We start from the raw sequence: 12,820 nt of genomic DNA on the forward strand, positions 1-12,820 counted from the left end.
TGTTTTCCTCTCAATCTGGCACACTAAGGTTGAGCCTCTAGCCCTCTATTTATCCTAGTTTTCTAGGGTTAGGTTGTTTATTGTGTCGCACTAATGGGCTAAATGATAAAACATAAAAAAGGCCCAATCTTTCTTTGCATCTTTTCCATTCTGGGACCTTCTATCTTTATCTTTTTAGCTCAAATCATTCATCTTTAATCCAAATCTCCAATCTTCCTTAGAAATCTGCAATTAACACCAAATTTGGGAATAAAATACTCTTATTCAAATAAAGATCATAAAAAATGTAAAAAGGTATAAATTCATAAATTAGGGATTATTTTATATGTAAATTAGCAATAAATCCTCATAAGTGCCTATATTTTAATATGAAATATTACTGAAATTAGACACTTATCACATATCTGAGAGGATGACCAAGATTCACGACCTTGCTGAAGATTAGAAGTATGTGCCTGTAGTCTAGCACACTTTTTTATTTTCTTCATGCTGTAAATAATATAATCCGCCCTGCTCTTTAGCAATTCCAATAGTCTTCCCCGTGGCAAGATGCTGAAAAACACAATGGGAAGGGAAAAATACCAGTGCACAATTTAAATCTTGGGTAATCTTTTGAACAAACAAAAGGTTATTTGATAGTTTAGGGACATGAAGCACATTTTTTTAAAGGAAATGAAGGTTGGAGGTGAATGTTACCACGACCATTAATGGGGGTAGTGGAACCATTAGCAACAGTAATATATAGGTTACCAGATAAAGCAGTGTAGGATGAAAAAGAAGAGGAATGAGGTGTCATATGATCAGTATCACCAGAGTCTATAATCCAAATATTTTTAGTACTAGAAGCATTAAATGATAAAAAACTAAAACTCTTACCACTCATAGTAAAGGAACAATAGCTAGATGGCTTACTAAGGGAGTCCGTGAGAGCTCAAAACCAACTGAGTTTTTCGGATTGGCAAAATTTGATCTTGTTTACAAAAAAAAATCTGCTGGAAAAATTTTCTAGTGGCGGTTTTCGGTGGCCGGCAACAGTTTCCGGCGAGCAGGGCAGTTCCAACGAGCGGTGGTAGTTTCCGACGAGCGACGACGGCTGTGGTCGGTGGTGGTGGTCGGCGACGGTCAATGGCAGTGGCAATAACAGTCAATGGTGCAAGGTGGTGGTGGTGGTCAATGGAGAAAAGACAAGGAAAAGAAAAAGTTGCAGCAATGAAGGTTGCCAAGGAAAATAATTGCAACAATGAAGGCTGTCAAGGAAAATGATTACAACAAGGAAGACTGCCAAGGAAAATGATTACAGCAATGAAGGCTGCTAAAAAATTTTGCAGAAGCAGAGTCTCCCAGATCAAGAGCTTTGATACCAAGTTGAAAGAAATAGATGAAATATATGAGATATTTTACAAATGTGATTACAGTCTCTATTTAAGGAAAGAAATAATAGGTAATGAAAGCCATAAATAATGGGTGTTTAAAGTTGTACAAATCAAATCAAATCAAATCACTAACAAATTTGTCCTAATAAATATAGAATGGAATATGCACTTAATTATAACATAATTCTCCTCATTATGCAACAACTTCTAACTAATGAAAAAGGTGCAATACTTCAACTAATAAAAGTGTTGGGCAGTTGGTAATTATAAAAATTAGACAACAGATACCGAAGGTATTGCTTTAGTGGAAAGGTATGCCGAAAATGGAAGCAACACGGGAAGAGGTAGAAGTGATACAAAAGCATTATCCCAATTTCAACCTTGATGACAATGTTAATTTCAATGAAGGGGGAATTGTAAGGGACTCAAATATAAAGAAAATTGTTACTGAGACAAGTAACAAAGGAAAAGAATTTAAGTCGATTGGAGGAATGAGACACATGGCATAGGATCATAAAAGAGGGGACACGTGTGAAGGACCAAGTAGCAAAGGGAAAGAATTTGAGTCGATTGGAGGAATGAGACACATGGCATAGGATCATAAAAGAGGGGACACACGTACGAGAAAAAGAAAGTGCCTAACAGAAGGTAGGGTGACTACATGATTTAAGGATCATGGAGGTGGGAAAAAAAAGAATATTAGATAAAACCTTTATGTCCCGAATTCTCTCCCTATTTTCCCTTCCTTGTCTTGTTCTAAATTTTGTTAGTATAAAAAAATAGTAAAAAAGATTTAAGGGCAAAGTAGTAAAACAATATAGGGGCAAAAGACACATGCGCATCATATGACATTTGCTACTTGACCGTCACATTAAACTTTGCGGTTATGAGACTTGAATACTTATCTTAAATGATGTGTTCGTGTCGAATACACGTATTGACACTGACACTCATAAGACACGTATCGATGAAGTATCTAATTTAAAAAAATATTTATTGGATTTTACATTGGCATTAACAACTTAGCACTGAAAAAATTAGGTTTTCTTTCCTTCCATTCATTCATTCCAACGCTCAGGTTTTCCATTCATTCTATTTCTCCACTGCCACTCCGCTCTATGCAGGTTATTATGAATCCATAACTGTCAACTTAATTATGTGTTGAAAAGATGCATGTCTTGTCTGACTTTTATTTTTTCTGTGCTTCTATCCATTTTCAAATTGAAATAATACACAAAAAAACATATCCAGCTAATTTTTCATTTTGCAGTGTTATATATTTTTCTCTTGGTATTACATATCCCTAATTCTATTTTTTTTTAAAGTAAAAAATTAAACCGTAAAATTCACGGATGCATAGACTTATGGGTCTTTGCCCTAGTGCTAACCAAACAAATAAAATAGACTTTTTCACTTTCAAAAGCGTGTCCAATCCATTGATAATAATTGAGAATTCACAATCATGACATGTTCATTTAATTTTTTTTGTTATATGACATTATTTTTAAGTTTTTGTAATAAGTTGTTTTTTCAACACTTTTAACAAAAATCTATTTTAACAATTTTCTAAAAAATTATTGAATACAGAATTACTTTTAAGATAAACAAATATTTTTTTATTTCTATAATTCAATTCAATTAAATTTTATATCATGCTGTTAAACTGATGTCTTAAACTCATTTCAAGAGTATGACTGGTATGAAACGAAATAAATGTTGTGGAAAAAGTGAAACACTAGTAGAATTCAAATGTAGAAAAAAAAATTAAAGCAATAATAGCTAGTTATATTGGTACATTCGTGTTGGATACGCACTACATTTGGGTCGTGATTGACTAATAAAAAGTAAAATTAAAAGTAGATTTAACTTGTATTAAATAAATAAATGCTCATTATAATTGGTAAAGTACTAGTTGATTATTCAATACAAATATCGATTATGTATTTTAATAATATGAAAGTCTGATACAGAATAAATAAAATCCTAAGCAGCTAAGAAAAACATTGCATGATTTACATAAACAAAAACTCAATGAACATATGATCCAATTTGTTGATTCTAGGTGGTCATGGCTTCACCTCTGTTTGCCTTTCTTCTTTGCTCAATGGTGCTGCTACACATCTTTGTTGTAGCTGAAGCCAGAAGCAACAAAATCATTGATCACTCTCTTCTTAAAGAAACTAGCAAAGTCTCAGGGGTAGTTTCATCTTCTGGTGAGATAAACCAAACCAGAAGAAACATAACAGTTGGTGATTCTCTTTTTGCAGAAACAACTAGCAACAACAACTCCTCAACGTGGGTGGTTTCACCTCTTGGTCACTTTGCCTTTGGTTTTCTTCCACTTGAGGACTCTAATCATTTCCTACTTTGCATTTGGTATGCTAAGATTCCTGACAAGACTGTTGTTTGGTATGCCAATGGAGACAGTCCTGCTCCAAAGGGGTCAAAGGTTGAACTCATTGATGATGATGGGTTAGTCCTCACTGCCCCAAATGGTGAACAGTTATGGAAAACTAAGAGCCTTGATGGAAAAGTTCAGCAAGGTTTCTTAAAGGACAATGGAAACTTTGTGCTTCTTAATGAAAATCATCGGGGTGTGTGGGAGACTTTTAAGCATCCAAAGGACACCTTGCTGCCCTCACAAACTCTTGAAAAAGGTGAGAGGCTTTCATCAAGATTTCTAGAGTCAAATTACTCAGAAGGAAGGTTTGAGATGCTTCTTCAAATGGATGGCATTCTTTCCATTCATGCTTTAAACTCACCCTCTGCATATGCCAATGAAAACTACTATGAAAGTAGGACTGAAGAGTCCAACACATCAAGTCCTGGAACTCGGTTGGTGTTTGAACCATCAGGGTATGTGTATGTTTTGAGGAAGAACAGTGAGAAATACAACTTGTCAACATGGAGTGGAGCCTCTACTGATCAATCTTACTTCAGAGCAACTCTTAATTTTGATGGGGTGTTTACACTCTATCAACATTCTAAGAGTTTGCTTGGGAGTGATGGTTGGAGTGCTATTTGGTCTCAGCCAGATAACATATGTCTCAGTAGGCTTGCTACTGAAGGTAGTGGTGTTTGCGGGTTCAATAGTGTCTGCACCTTGGGAAGTAATCAAAGGCCAAGTTGCCAATGCCCAAAATGGTACTCTTTAGTTGATCCTAATGACCCCTATGGTAGCTGCAAGCCAGATTTCATACAAGGATGTGCAGAAGATGAGCTCATTGGAAAAGAAGATATAGCTGAATATGATTTTGAGGTGTTGATAAATACAGATTGGCCACTTTCAGATTATGTGCTTCTTAAGCCCTTTACTGAGGAACAATGTAAACAGTCATGTTTGGAAGATTGTATGTGTGCAGTTACCATCTACAAATCAGGTAATGATTGCTTCAAGAAGAAGTTGCCTCTTTCAAATGGTAGAGTTGATGTTGGACTCAATGGTGCAAAGACTTTCATCAAAGTGAGGAAAGATAATTTCTCTTTGGTTGTTCCACAAGCCAAAGTGAATGAGAATAGTAAGAGCTCTTTGAGTTTGGTTGCTTGGGTACTTTTTGGAAGCTCTTCATTTCTCAATGTCATGTTTATTGCAGCCTTATGCATGAGCTTTTTCTTCATTTTCCAGTACAAGAAGAAGCATAGAGGAATTGTCAAAAGTGACAATGCCCTTGAAACTAACTTGCGTTGCTTCGGTTATGAGGAGCTTGAAAGAGCTACAAATGATTTCCAAAAAGAGTTAGGAAGAGGGTCTTTTGGTGTTGTTTATGAAGGAGTCATAAACATAGGCTCAGCAATTCCAATAGCAGTGAAAAAATTGAACACTTTGCTTTTCCAACAGGTTGAGATAGAGTTCAAGAATGAGTTGCATGTCATTGGTCTCACTCATCACAAGAACTTGGTGCGGTTGATAGGCTATTGTGAGGCTGAAAAGGAAAGATTGTTGGTTTATGAGTACATGAGCAATGGCACTTTGGCAAGTCTTATTTTCAATAAGGTGAAACCTGAGTGGAAACTAAGGTTAGAGATTGCATTTGGGGTTGCTAGAGGACTAGCATATTTGCATGAAGAGTGCATCACCCAGATTATCCACTGTGACATAAAGCCACAAAACATACTCCTTGATGAGTACTATAATGTCAGAATTTCTGACTTTGGATTGGCCAAGCTCTTGAAGATGAACCAAAGCAGAACCAACACTGCCATAAGGGGAACAAAGGGGTATGTGGCACTTGAATGGTTTAAAAACATGCCTATCACAGCCAAAGTGGATGTGTTTAGTTATGGGGTGTTGTTGCTTGAGATCATTTGCTGCAGAAGAAATGTAGAAATGGATCTAGAGGAGGAAGAGAAGGGTATATTAACTGATTGGGCTTGTGATTGCTACTCAAGAGGCACTTTTGATCCCTTGGTTAAAGATGACAAGGAGGCATTGGATGACAAAAGGAACATGAAGAAGTTGGTGATGATTTCCCTTTGGTGTATCCAAGAGGATCCAAGTCTTAGACCAACCATGAGAAAAGTGACACAGATGCTTGAAGGTGTTGTTGAAGTCCAACCTCCACCATTCCCCTCACAATTTAGTAGACATTCTCAAAATCCCTGAGTTTTTTTATGTAACATCAAGAAATATCAAAATAAAACATCTTTTTTATTTACTAATTTTATGTTGTCTCTATTACATCTCACGAGATTATGAATTTTTCTTATATTATCTTATTTTTTATAATATATTTATATAAGGTTTAGATATTACTTTTACCGGTTTGAACAATTGTTTCTCGTTCCTCTCGGTTGTTCTTCGGTCACTTTTTTTGGTATTCTTTTTTGTACTCGTTCTTTCATACTCATTCAAAAATGATTTTGCAATATGTTAAGTATACCTTACTCTATGTATAACTATGTATGTTTATTTATTGTATTTATAGTTAACTATTTTGTTTATGAGTCGTACTTAATACATATATTTATTAAAATAATATTATTATATTTATCACGTATTACCGAATCTATAACATATTATCTGATTTGTCATGTATTTCTTTATTTTATTTTAATATATTAAATCTATCGGATTGATTAATTTTCTAAATATTGTAATCCACTCTTTTATAAGCAATTCCAAAAAGTTGTGTATTTCTTTATTTTATTTTAATATATTGAATCTATCGGATTGATTAATTTTCTAAATATTGTAATCCACTCTTGTTTATAAACAATTCTAAAAAGTTGTTTATGGTTAAGTAGATTTGTGATAGGTTGTCTTGTGTTGGTTTGATGTATATGTTTGGGGAAAGTTGATGGTTTGGTTGAGTATATTTGTGTTTAATTTGAATGAAAAGTGATACTAATAGGTAAAATTATTAGTTACAAACTGAAGGTGTAAAAATATTTTTCACTAATATAGGTATATAAGCTTAACTCTTACTCTTTTTTTTGTTAGTACCTGCTACAACAACTTCTTTTTTTTAAAGACATTTAATATTTTAATAATAGATCAAATTAATACTTTATTATATAAAAATAAAATATTAAATAAGACTAAAATCAGACATTTTTAATCTATTAATTTAGTTATAATAAAAAACAAATAAATATATATTTATATCTATGTACCAAATAATTTCACAACTATGGATTTCATAGAGTTTATTTTATTGGATTAAAAACCATACAAATTACTAATATAAATATCATCTAAAAAATTAAGGAGATGATAATATAATTTGCACTTATGATATAACATATTATTTTTTCATTCTTAAATTTATTATTTCTTTCACCTTGACTCTCTTCACACTTTTATATAGTTATAAAAAAAATTATTTTCTCTCTCTTAATTCTTTCTTTGTGTTACTCATAAAAGTAAATAGAATATACTATGACTGTTTTCACATTATATATATATATATATATATAATATTTTTAGTGTCATTTTTCATTAAATAATTTGATTTTTTAATATTTATATTATTATTATATAAAAGGAATGTATTTTTTAACTGCTTTTATTATAATTTTAAATTATATCATTTTATCTTTTAATAAATAAAGTAATTTTTTATTTAATAAAAAATGTAATTGTATAATTTGTCTTGTGTAAATTTTCATTTAAAATAATTAAAATATACATTTTTTTAATTTTAAATTGTTCTTTTAAAATCATATTCTCTTAAAATTATACACTTTTTTTTAAACTGCATTATTTGAATTTAAAAAAGAGAATATCCGCTAGTATATAATAAATTTATTTACTTATATTAGAAATATTTTAAGGAAACGTTTAAACAAGAGGGATTTCTAATTTTTCGAAAATCTAAATTATATTTCTCGTGCTTAATTTTTTTTTCTTTAAATAACATTCTCATAAACCAATATTTCTCAAAAATAGTTTTTGACTAAGTTTCTCACAAGATTACTTTCATGAGAATCTTTCCTAAATTAAAATATTTTTTTATAAAAAATTTCTTGTTACTCTTATTATACCATTTAATTAAAACTTGACAACAAATTAAAAATATTAGTAACAGTAACACATCTTCTTAGAAAACTTACATATAAACATTTTTAGAAACATTTGTTAAATGAAATACAATTTAATCATTTTATTATTTGTTATTCTTAAAGAATCAAGATTCTTAAACATGAATAAACACCTTCTGAAAGTTATTTTGCCAATAAGTTTACATTATCTAATAATTTGTACCTCTTAGAATGGATGCAATTTTTTTTTAAAATAAAATCTAATTGACTAGGTTCTTAATGAAGTATTATTTTTTAAAATTTATAGTAAGTAAAAATAATATAGTTATTAAAAAATTATGTTATTTTAAAAAAATAATCATTCTCTATTTACATTAAATTTAAAAACTTACATAAATTTTAGATTCTTAATATATAACTGATTTTTACTTTTGAGTTCGGAATAACTTTCTAAATTAGGGTAACTAATAAATTAAATATTTTAATTTAAGGTTGTTGTGTTAAATAGTTTCTTATTGAAACATGTGGCCACAATCTAAATTATTAACTTTTTTATTAAATAGATTCTTTTGCATATTCTAATAATATACATTATTATATCAAAAAAAGACATTGATTAACATGATAAAAAAATAAGTTTGGAAATTAAAATACTTTTTTTAAATATTTCAAAAAATTAGTTAAAGAAATAACATAATATAAAAAATAAAATATAAATAAATAATTCTATAAATAAATTAAATTTTTTAATTAACCAATTTGTAAAAATAAGTAATTTGATATTCAAAATTAAATATTATATTGAGAATCTAACACTTGTTTAACTTAAAATTAAAATATGAGTAATACTTAACAAAATTTGAAAAATGTAATTTGGGCTTTTTAGCCCATTTCCGGGCCCATAATACCCACAAAGCAGGGTTAAACCCTAGTTCAATTTCGTGCGCCATTTTTGAGTGTTGAAGCTCTGAGCAGAGGCATCGGTCGTTCGCTGGCTCGCAGGAAGAGACTGCACAATGAAGGTTTCATATTCAAACCCTAATAATTATCCAATATTATCGCTTCGATGTCTCCTTCCTTTGTTTCTCAATTTTCCTAATTTTCTTTTTTATCTTTTTCGCAGTTCAACATTGCAAATCCAACCACCGGCTGCCAGAAGAAGCTCGAGATCGATGACGATCTGAAGCTGTAAGTTCTCCACTTTTTTGTTTTTATTTTGGTTTTTAAATGTTATATGTTGCATTTGTGCTGTGTTTCTCCGTGTTAAAAGCTGGTTGTAGTTTGAGTTTAAAAGATGTTAAGTTCACTTACACGTTTGTTAGGGGTGTTTTCTGCAGTGAGTTGACTGGGGTAGCTTTCTATCGATATAATTTTTTCTATTTTAAGTATGTATTTTAGTTATGCTTATTGTTGAATCTTAAATTAAGAATCTTTAGTAAAGTGTTGAAGTGGAAGTGGGTTTAGTTGGATATCCTTCAACGGATATGTGGATATGTGGTTAGCGTACGTTCCATACCGTTTGCCAATTAGAATTAGAGATTCACCTTGGTTAGGTGACCTTTAATTTATCATTAGAGGGCAGTATATTTTGTTATGATGAAATAACTATTCTAATTGGAGAGCAGTACTGTAAGCACACAAGAAACTGCAACCAAATTTTTTAATTGAAGATCAAGACAAGGAAATGATGATGCATGCATCCATGTCCTTAGACCTCACCAGTGTTGTTAAATTGGAGGTGGCACCGAGGCAGACTGTTTGCCAACTGCAATAGGCAATTTATAAAGGGAGGCCTGTTATGGATGTTGCCAAAGGCCGTGATGATGTGTTTCTAATGCATAATTTTGGTCTTCTGCTGTATCCGTCACCTGAAATTGATAACACTGAACCATGTTGGCTTTGCTCCATGTCACTGTTCTCATCCCGTAATGTGATTATTGCAAATACCATGATAGCTTCCAGTGGGATGCATGCTGCTTGCATTGTTGCTCTTTATTTTATCCTTTTGCCAGTATTACCATTTGTACAGAAAGCCACAGTCTGAAAACCATGTTTTTTTTCCCGATTTTTAAGTACTTTTCTATTTTTTCTGCCATACAACCTAGGTACTTCTGTATCCTGTGCTAAATATTGGGCCGTGTGACTTGATTTCCTGTTAAAATGTTCTTTTGAAAATTGCAGGCGAGCATTTTGGGACAAGAGAATTTCACAGGAAGTCCAGGGAGATGCTCTGGGCGAGGTATGTTCTGTACATTGAAGCCTTCATATACCTGTTTCAATATCTTTTGAGGAGCATCAATAATTAATTAATTGATCTGTTTTATTTTACGATTGTGCTACTGACAGGAGTTTAAAGGATATGTGTTCAAAATCACTGGTGGTTGTGACAAACAAGGATTCCCAATGAAGCAGGGAGTGCTAACACCTGGTCGTGTTCGTCTTTTACTCCACAGAGGTAGAACAAAAATGAAGCTTTACTTTTATACTGTGCTGATTTACCAGATTATAATGTGGAGTTTGGGCAACCTTCTGATCTGCATTATCAGTGACTGTAATTTTTCTAGTTGTCATTCATAACGTTCAATTCTTTGTTTATGAACTTCTTATATGATTTTTTTAAGCTTTAAATGATGTAATAAAGGAAACCATTCATGGAAGATGCATTTCTCTTTATGCCTTTTGAAGATAATCCAGAGGGATATTAATTCTCCTTGCATTGATTGTGTAAACAGGAACTCCTTGCTTCCGTGGGTATGGAAGGCGCAATGGAGAGCGTAGGAGGAAGTCTGTTCGTGGGTGCATTGTCAGCCCAGATCTCTCTGTTCTGAACTTGGTAATTGTGAAAAAGGGAGAAAGTGATTTACCAGGGCTTACTGACGTTGAAAAGCCAAGAATGAGAGGTCCAAAGAGAGCATCCAAGATTCGTAAGCTGTTCAACCTGTCTAAGGAAGATGACGTGAGGAAGTATGTCAACACATACCGTCGAACCTTCACAACAAAAGCTGGTAATTTTCCCTGCGCTTTTAAATTTGTTTTTTGGCCTTGTCTTATAATTGATGTAGCCAATCTGCCATTGGATTTGAGAGAATGAATGGTTTTATTATAATAATGAGAAAATGAGTAACCTTTGCCCATCATAGTAAAATTGGGATGTCGTGAATCAGAATGCTTATTTTCTAATTTGGAAGTGGAATCGTACTGAATCCTAAGAATCATGATCAATATCAAATTGTAGATATTATATATATATATATATATATATATATATAAATGTATACTTGGATTTTTTATATGTTTTACGCACATTAGCTTAGCATTTTGAAATCAAGTAGCTAACAGTGAAATATAAGCTTCAATTTAAACATACAAATCATACAGCCATAATTGCAAGAAAATTGTGGCTACTGTTGCTACACATTCATCAAACAGTAGTTGGTTGTTGACATACAATTCAGCAATGTAGCCTCCATAGAAGTAGTGGCTGTGTGTTGGGTTTTGTCAGGTGGACTATGGGGACTGCTTTTCTTGTACCGACCTGGTGGTAACAGTTGAGTGTGAAGAAGATTTTAAGAGAGACCGGTTACGTAAACCAACAAATCCTTGAAACCAACCTTTGCCCAAATTTAGGAGACCACGAATACCTGATTCAACCAACCAAAATAAAAATCCTTGAAACCAACCCGTGCCCAAATTTAGGAGATCACAAATACCTGATTCAATGCAAGCCCCAAAATTAAAAGTATAATTGACCACACACCCATAAACTAACAACTAATTTTTTCATGACAACAAGCTGCAAGCGGCAGCCTGACCAATGACAATCCGCTTGTCAAACACACATCATTGTCAGTGACAATGAATGTAATGAGTTTTTGTATCTTGCATTAACAAAAACGTGCTGGACATGTATTTTCTTTTTCTGGAATTTTTCTTCTGTCTTTTGGTTTATTAGATGTTATTATTGTCATAATAAAAGATAATTACGTTTGTTTGACTTCATTCCTTGTGAAACAACAGTTTAACTGTGCTAAGAAACTGGTTCCTTTTCCAACATCGAATTAAAGTTAAACTGGTCATATTATGTATTTTATTCTCAATAACGGACTTTTGGTTTCAGGGAAAAAGGTGAGCAAAGCTCCAAAGATTCAACGACTTGTCACTCCATTGACACTGCAAAGAAAGCGCGCAAGAATTGCTGATAAGAAGAAGAGAATTGCAAAGGCAAAGTCGGAGGCAGCTGATTATCAGAAACTTCTTGCCTCCAGATTGAAGGAGCAGAGGGAACGCCGCAGTGAGAGTTTGGCAAAGAGGAGGTCCAAAATTTCCAGTGTTTCTAAGCAGCCTGCTGCCGCATAGGCCAGCTGCTCTCACATATGGTGAAGATGAATCTCATCATAGTTTTGGTAGTGTCACTCCATGATGGCTGCTTTATGCTTATGATTTTGCTATTTAAGCACACTTGAGTATATTCAATGTTTCTTGGCGTTGTATTTGAGGTGACCTAATTGAATAGTTTTGCCTGCTTGAATTTTGTACCCTTTCGAGTATGTACTATGTAGCATTTCGTATTTGTGAACATGAATATATTTTACTCTTCATTTTATGTCTATTCAGGGATTAATATGAACACAACATTTTGTTTCAGCTATTTTATGGGGAAAACTGTCTGCTAGCCTTTTGTTGCAATTGTGTTTGGTCCTAGTTGTTTCATGGGTTTTCTTATTTCCTATCTTATAGTCCCGATACATTGTTAAACATGTATTATATTATGAAACTGTCAATTCACGAGTTTATTAGCAGAAACATAACACTGCATTTTATAAATTCTTATTTATGTCGTGTCTTGTATTAGAAAACAGTAAGGGAGTGATTGATAGAATACAAATCTTGGTTTTAGGGACTGAGACTGGAAATCTATTTCTTGAATTTACTCTAAGTCCCAAAATCCAAGTAATTTTAAAAAGGAA

At 32.6% G+C, this 12,820-nt stretch overlaps 2 protein-coding genes across 2 annotated transcripts; both read left to right on the top strand.

Moving 5' to 3' along the window:
- The first annotated feature begins 3,369 nt into the window (after positions 1-3,369).
- Positions 3,370-6,028, top strand: LOC137818860 (G-type lectin S-receptor-like serine/threonine-protein kinase LECRK3). Its single transcript, XM_068622488.2, has one exon. It carries the CDS (start codon positions 3,442-3,444, stop codon positions 5,974-5,976), a length of 2,535 nt encoding a protein of 844 aa, XP_068478589.2. The 5' UTR covers positions 3,370-3,441; the 3' UTR covers positions 5,977-6,028.
- Positions 6,029-8,811: 2,783 nt separating this feature from the next.
- On the top strand, positions 8,812-12,539 carry LOC137818862 (small ribosomal subunit protein eS6y). Its single transcript, XM_068622491.2, has 6 exons — positions 8,812-8,875; positions 8,977-9,041; positions 10,035-10,092; positions 10,200-10,308; positions 10,586-10,858; positions 11,971-12,539. The coding sequence occupies exons 1-6, from the start codon at positions 8,870-8,872 to the stop codon at positions 12,207-12,209; spliced, it is 750 nt and encodes a 249-aa protein (XP_068478592.2). The 5' UTR covers positions 8,812-8,869; the 3' UTR covers positions 12,210-12,539.
- Positions 12,540-12,820: the final 281 nt, after the last annotated feature.

The sequence above is a fragment of the Phaseolus vulgaris genome, chromosome 10 (genome assembly GCF_051622355.1).
Source record: "Phaseolus vulgaris cultivar YP4 chromosome 10, ASM5162235v1, whole genome shotgun sequence".
In the NCBI taxonomy this organism is placed as follows: Eukaryota; Viridiplantae; Streptophyta; class Magnoliopsida; order Fabales; family Fabaceae; genus Phaseolus; species Phaseolus vulgaris.

Coding starts and splice junctions, on each gene's coding strand:
- LOC137818860 (XM_068622488.2), top strand. CDS start 3,442: ATGGCTTCACCTCTGTTTGCCTTTCTTCTTTGCTCAATGGTGCTGCTA.
- LOC137818862 (XM_068622491.2), top strand. Junction 10,309..10,585: donor TCGTCTTTTACTCCACAGAG/GTAGAACAAAAA, acceptor TTGTGTAAACAG/GAACTCCTTGCTTCCGTGGG. Junction 10,859..11,970: donor AACCTTCACAACAAAAGCTG/GTAATTTTCCCT, acceptor TTTTGGTTTCAG/GGAAAAAGGTGAGCAAAGCT.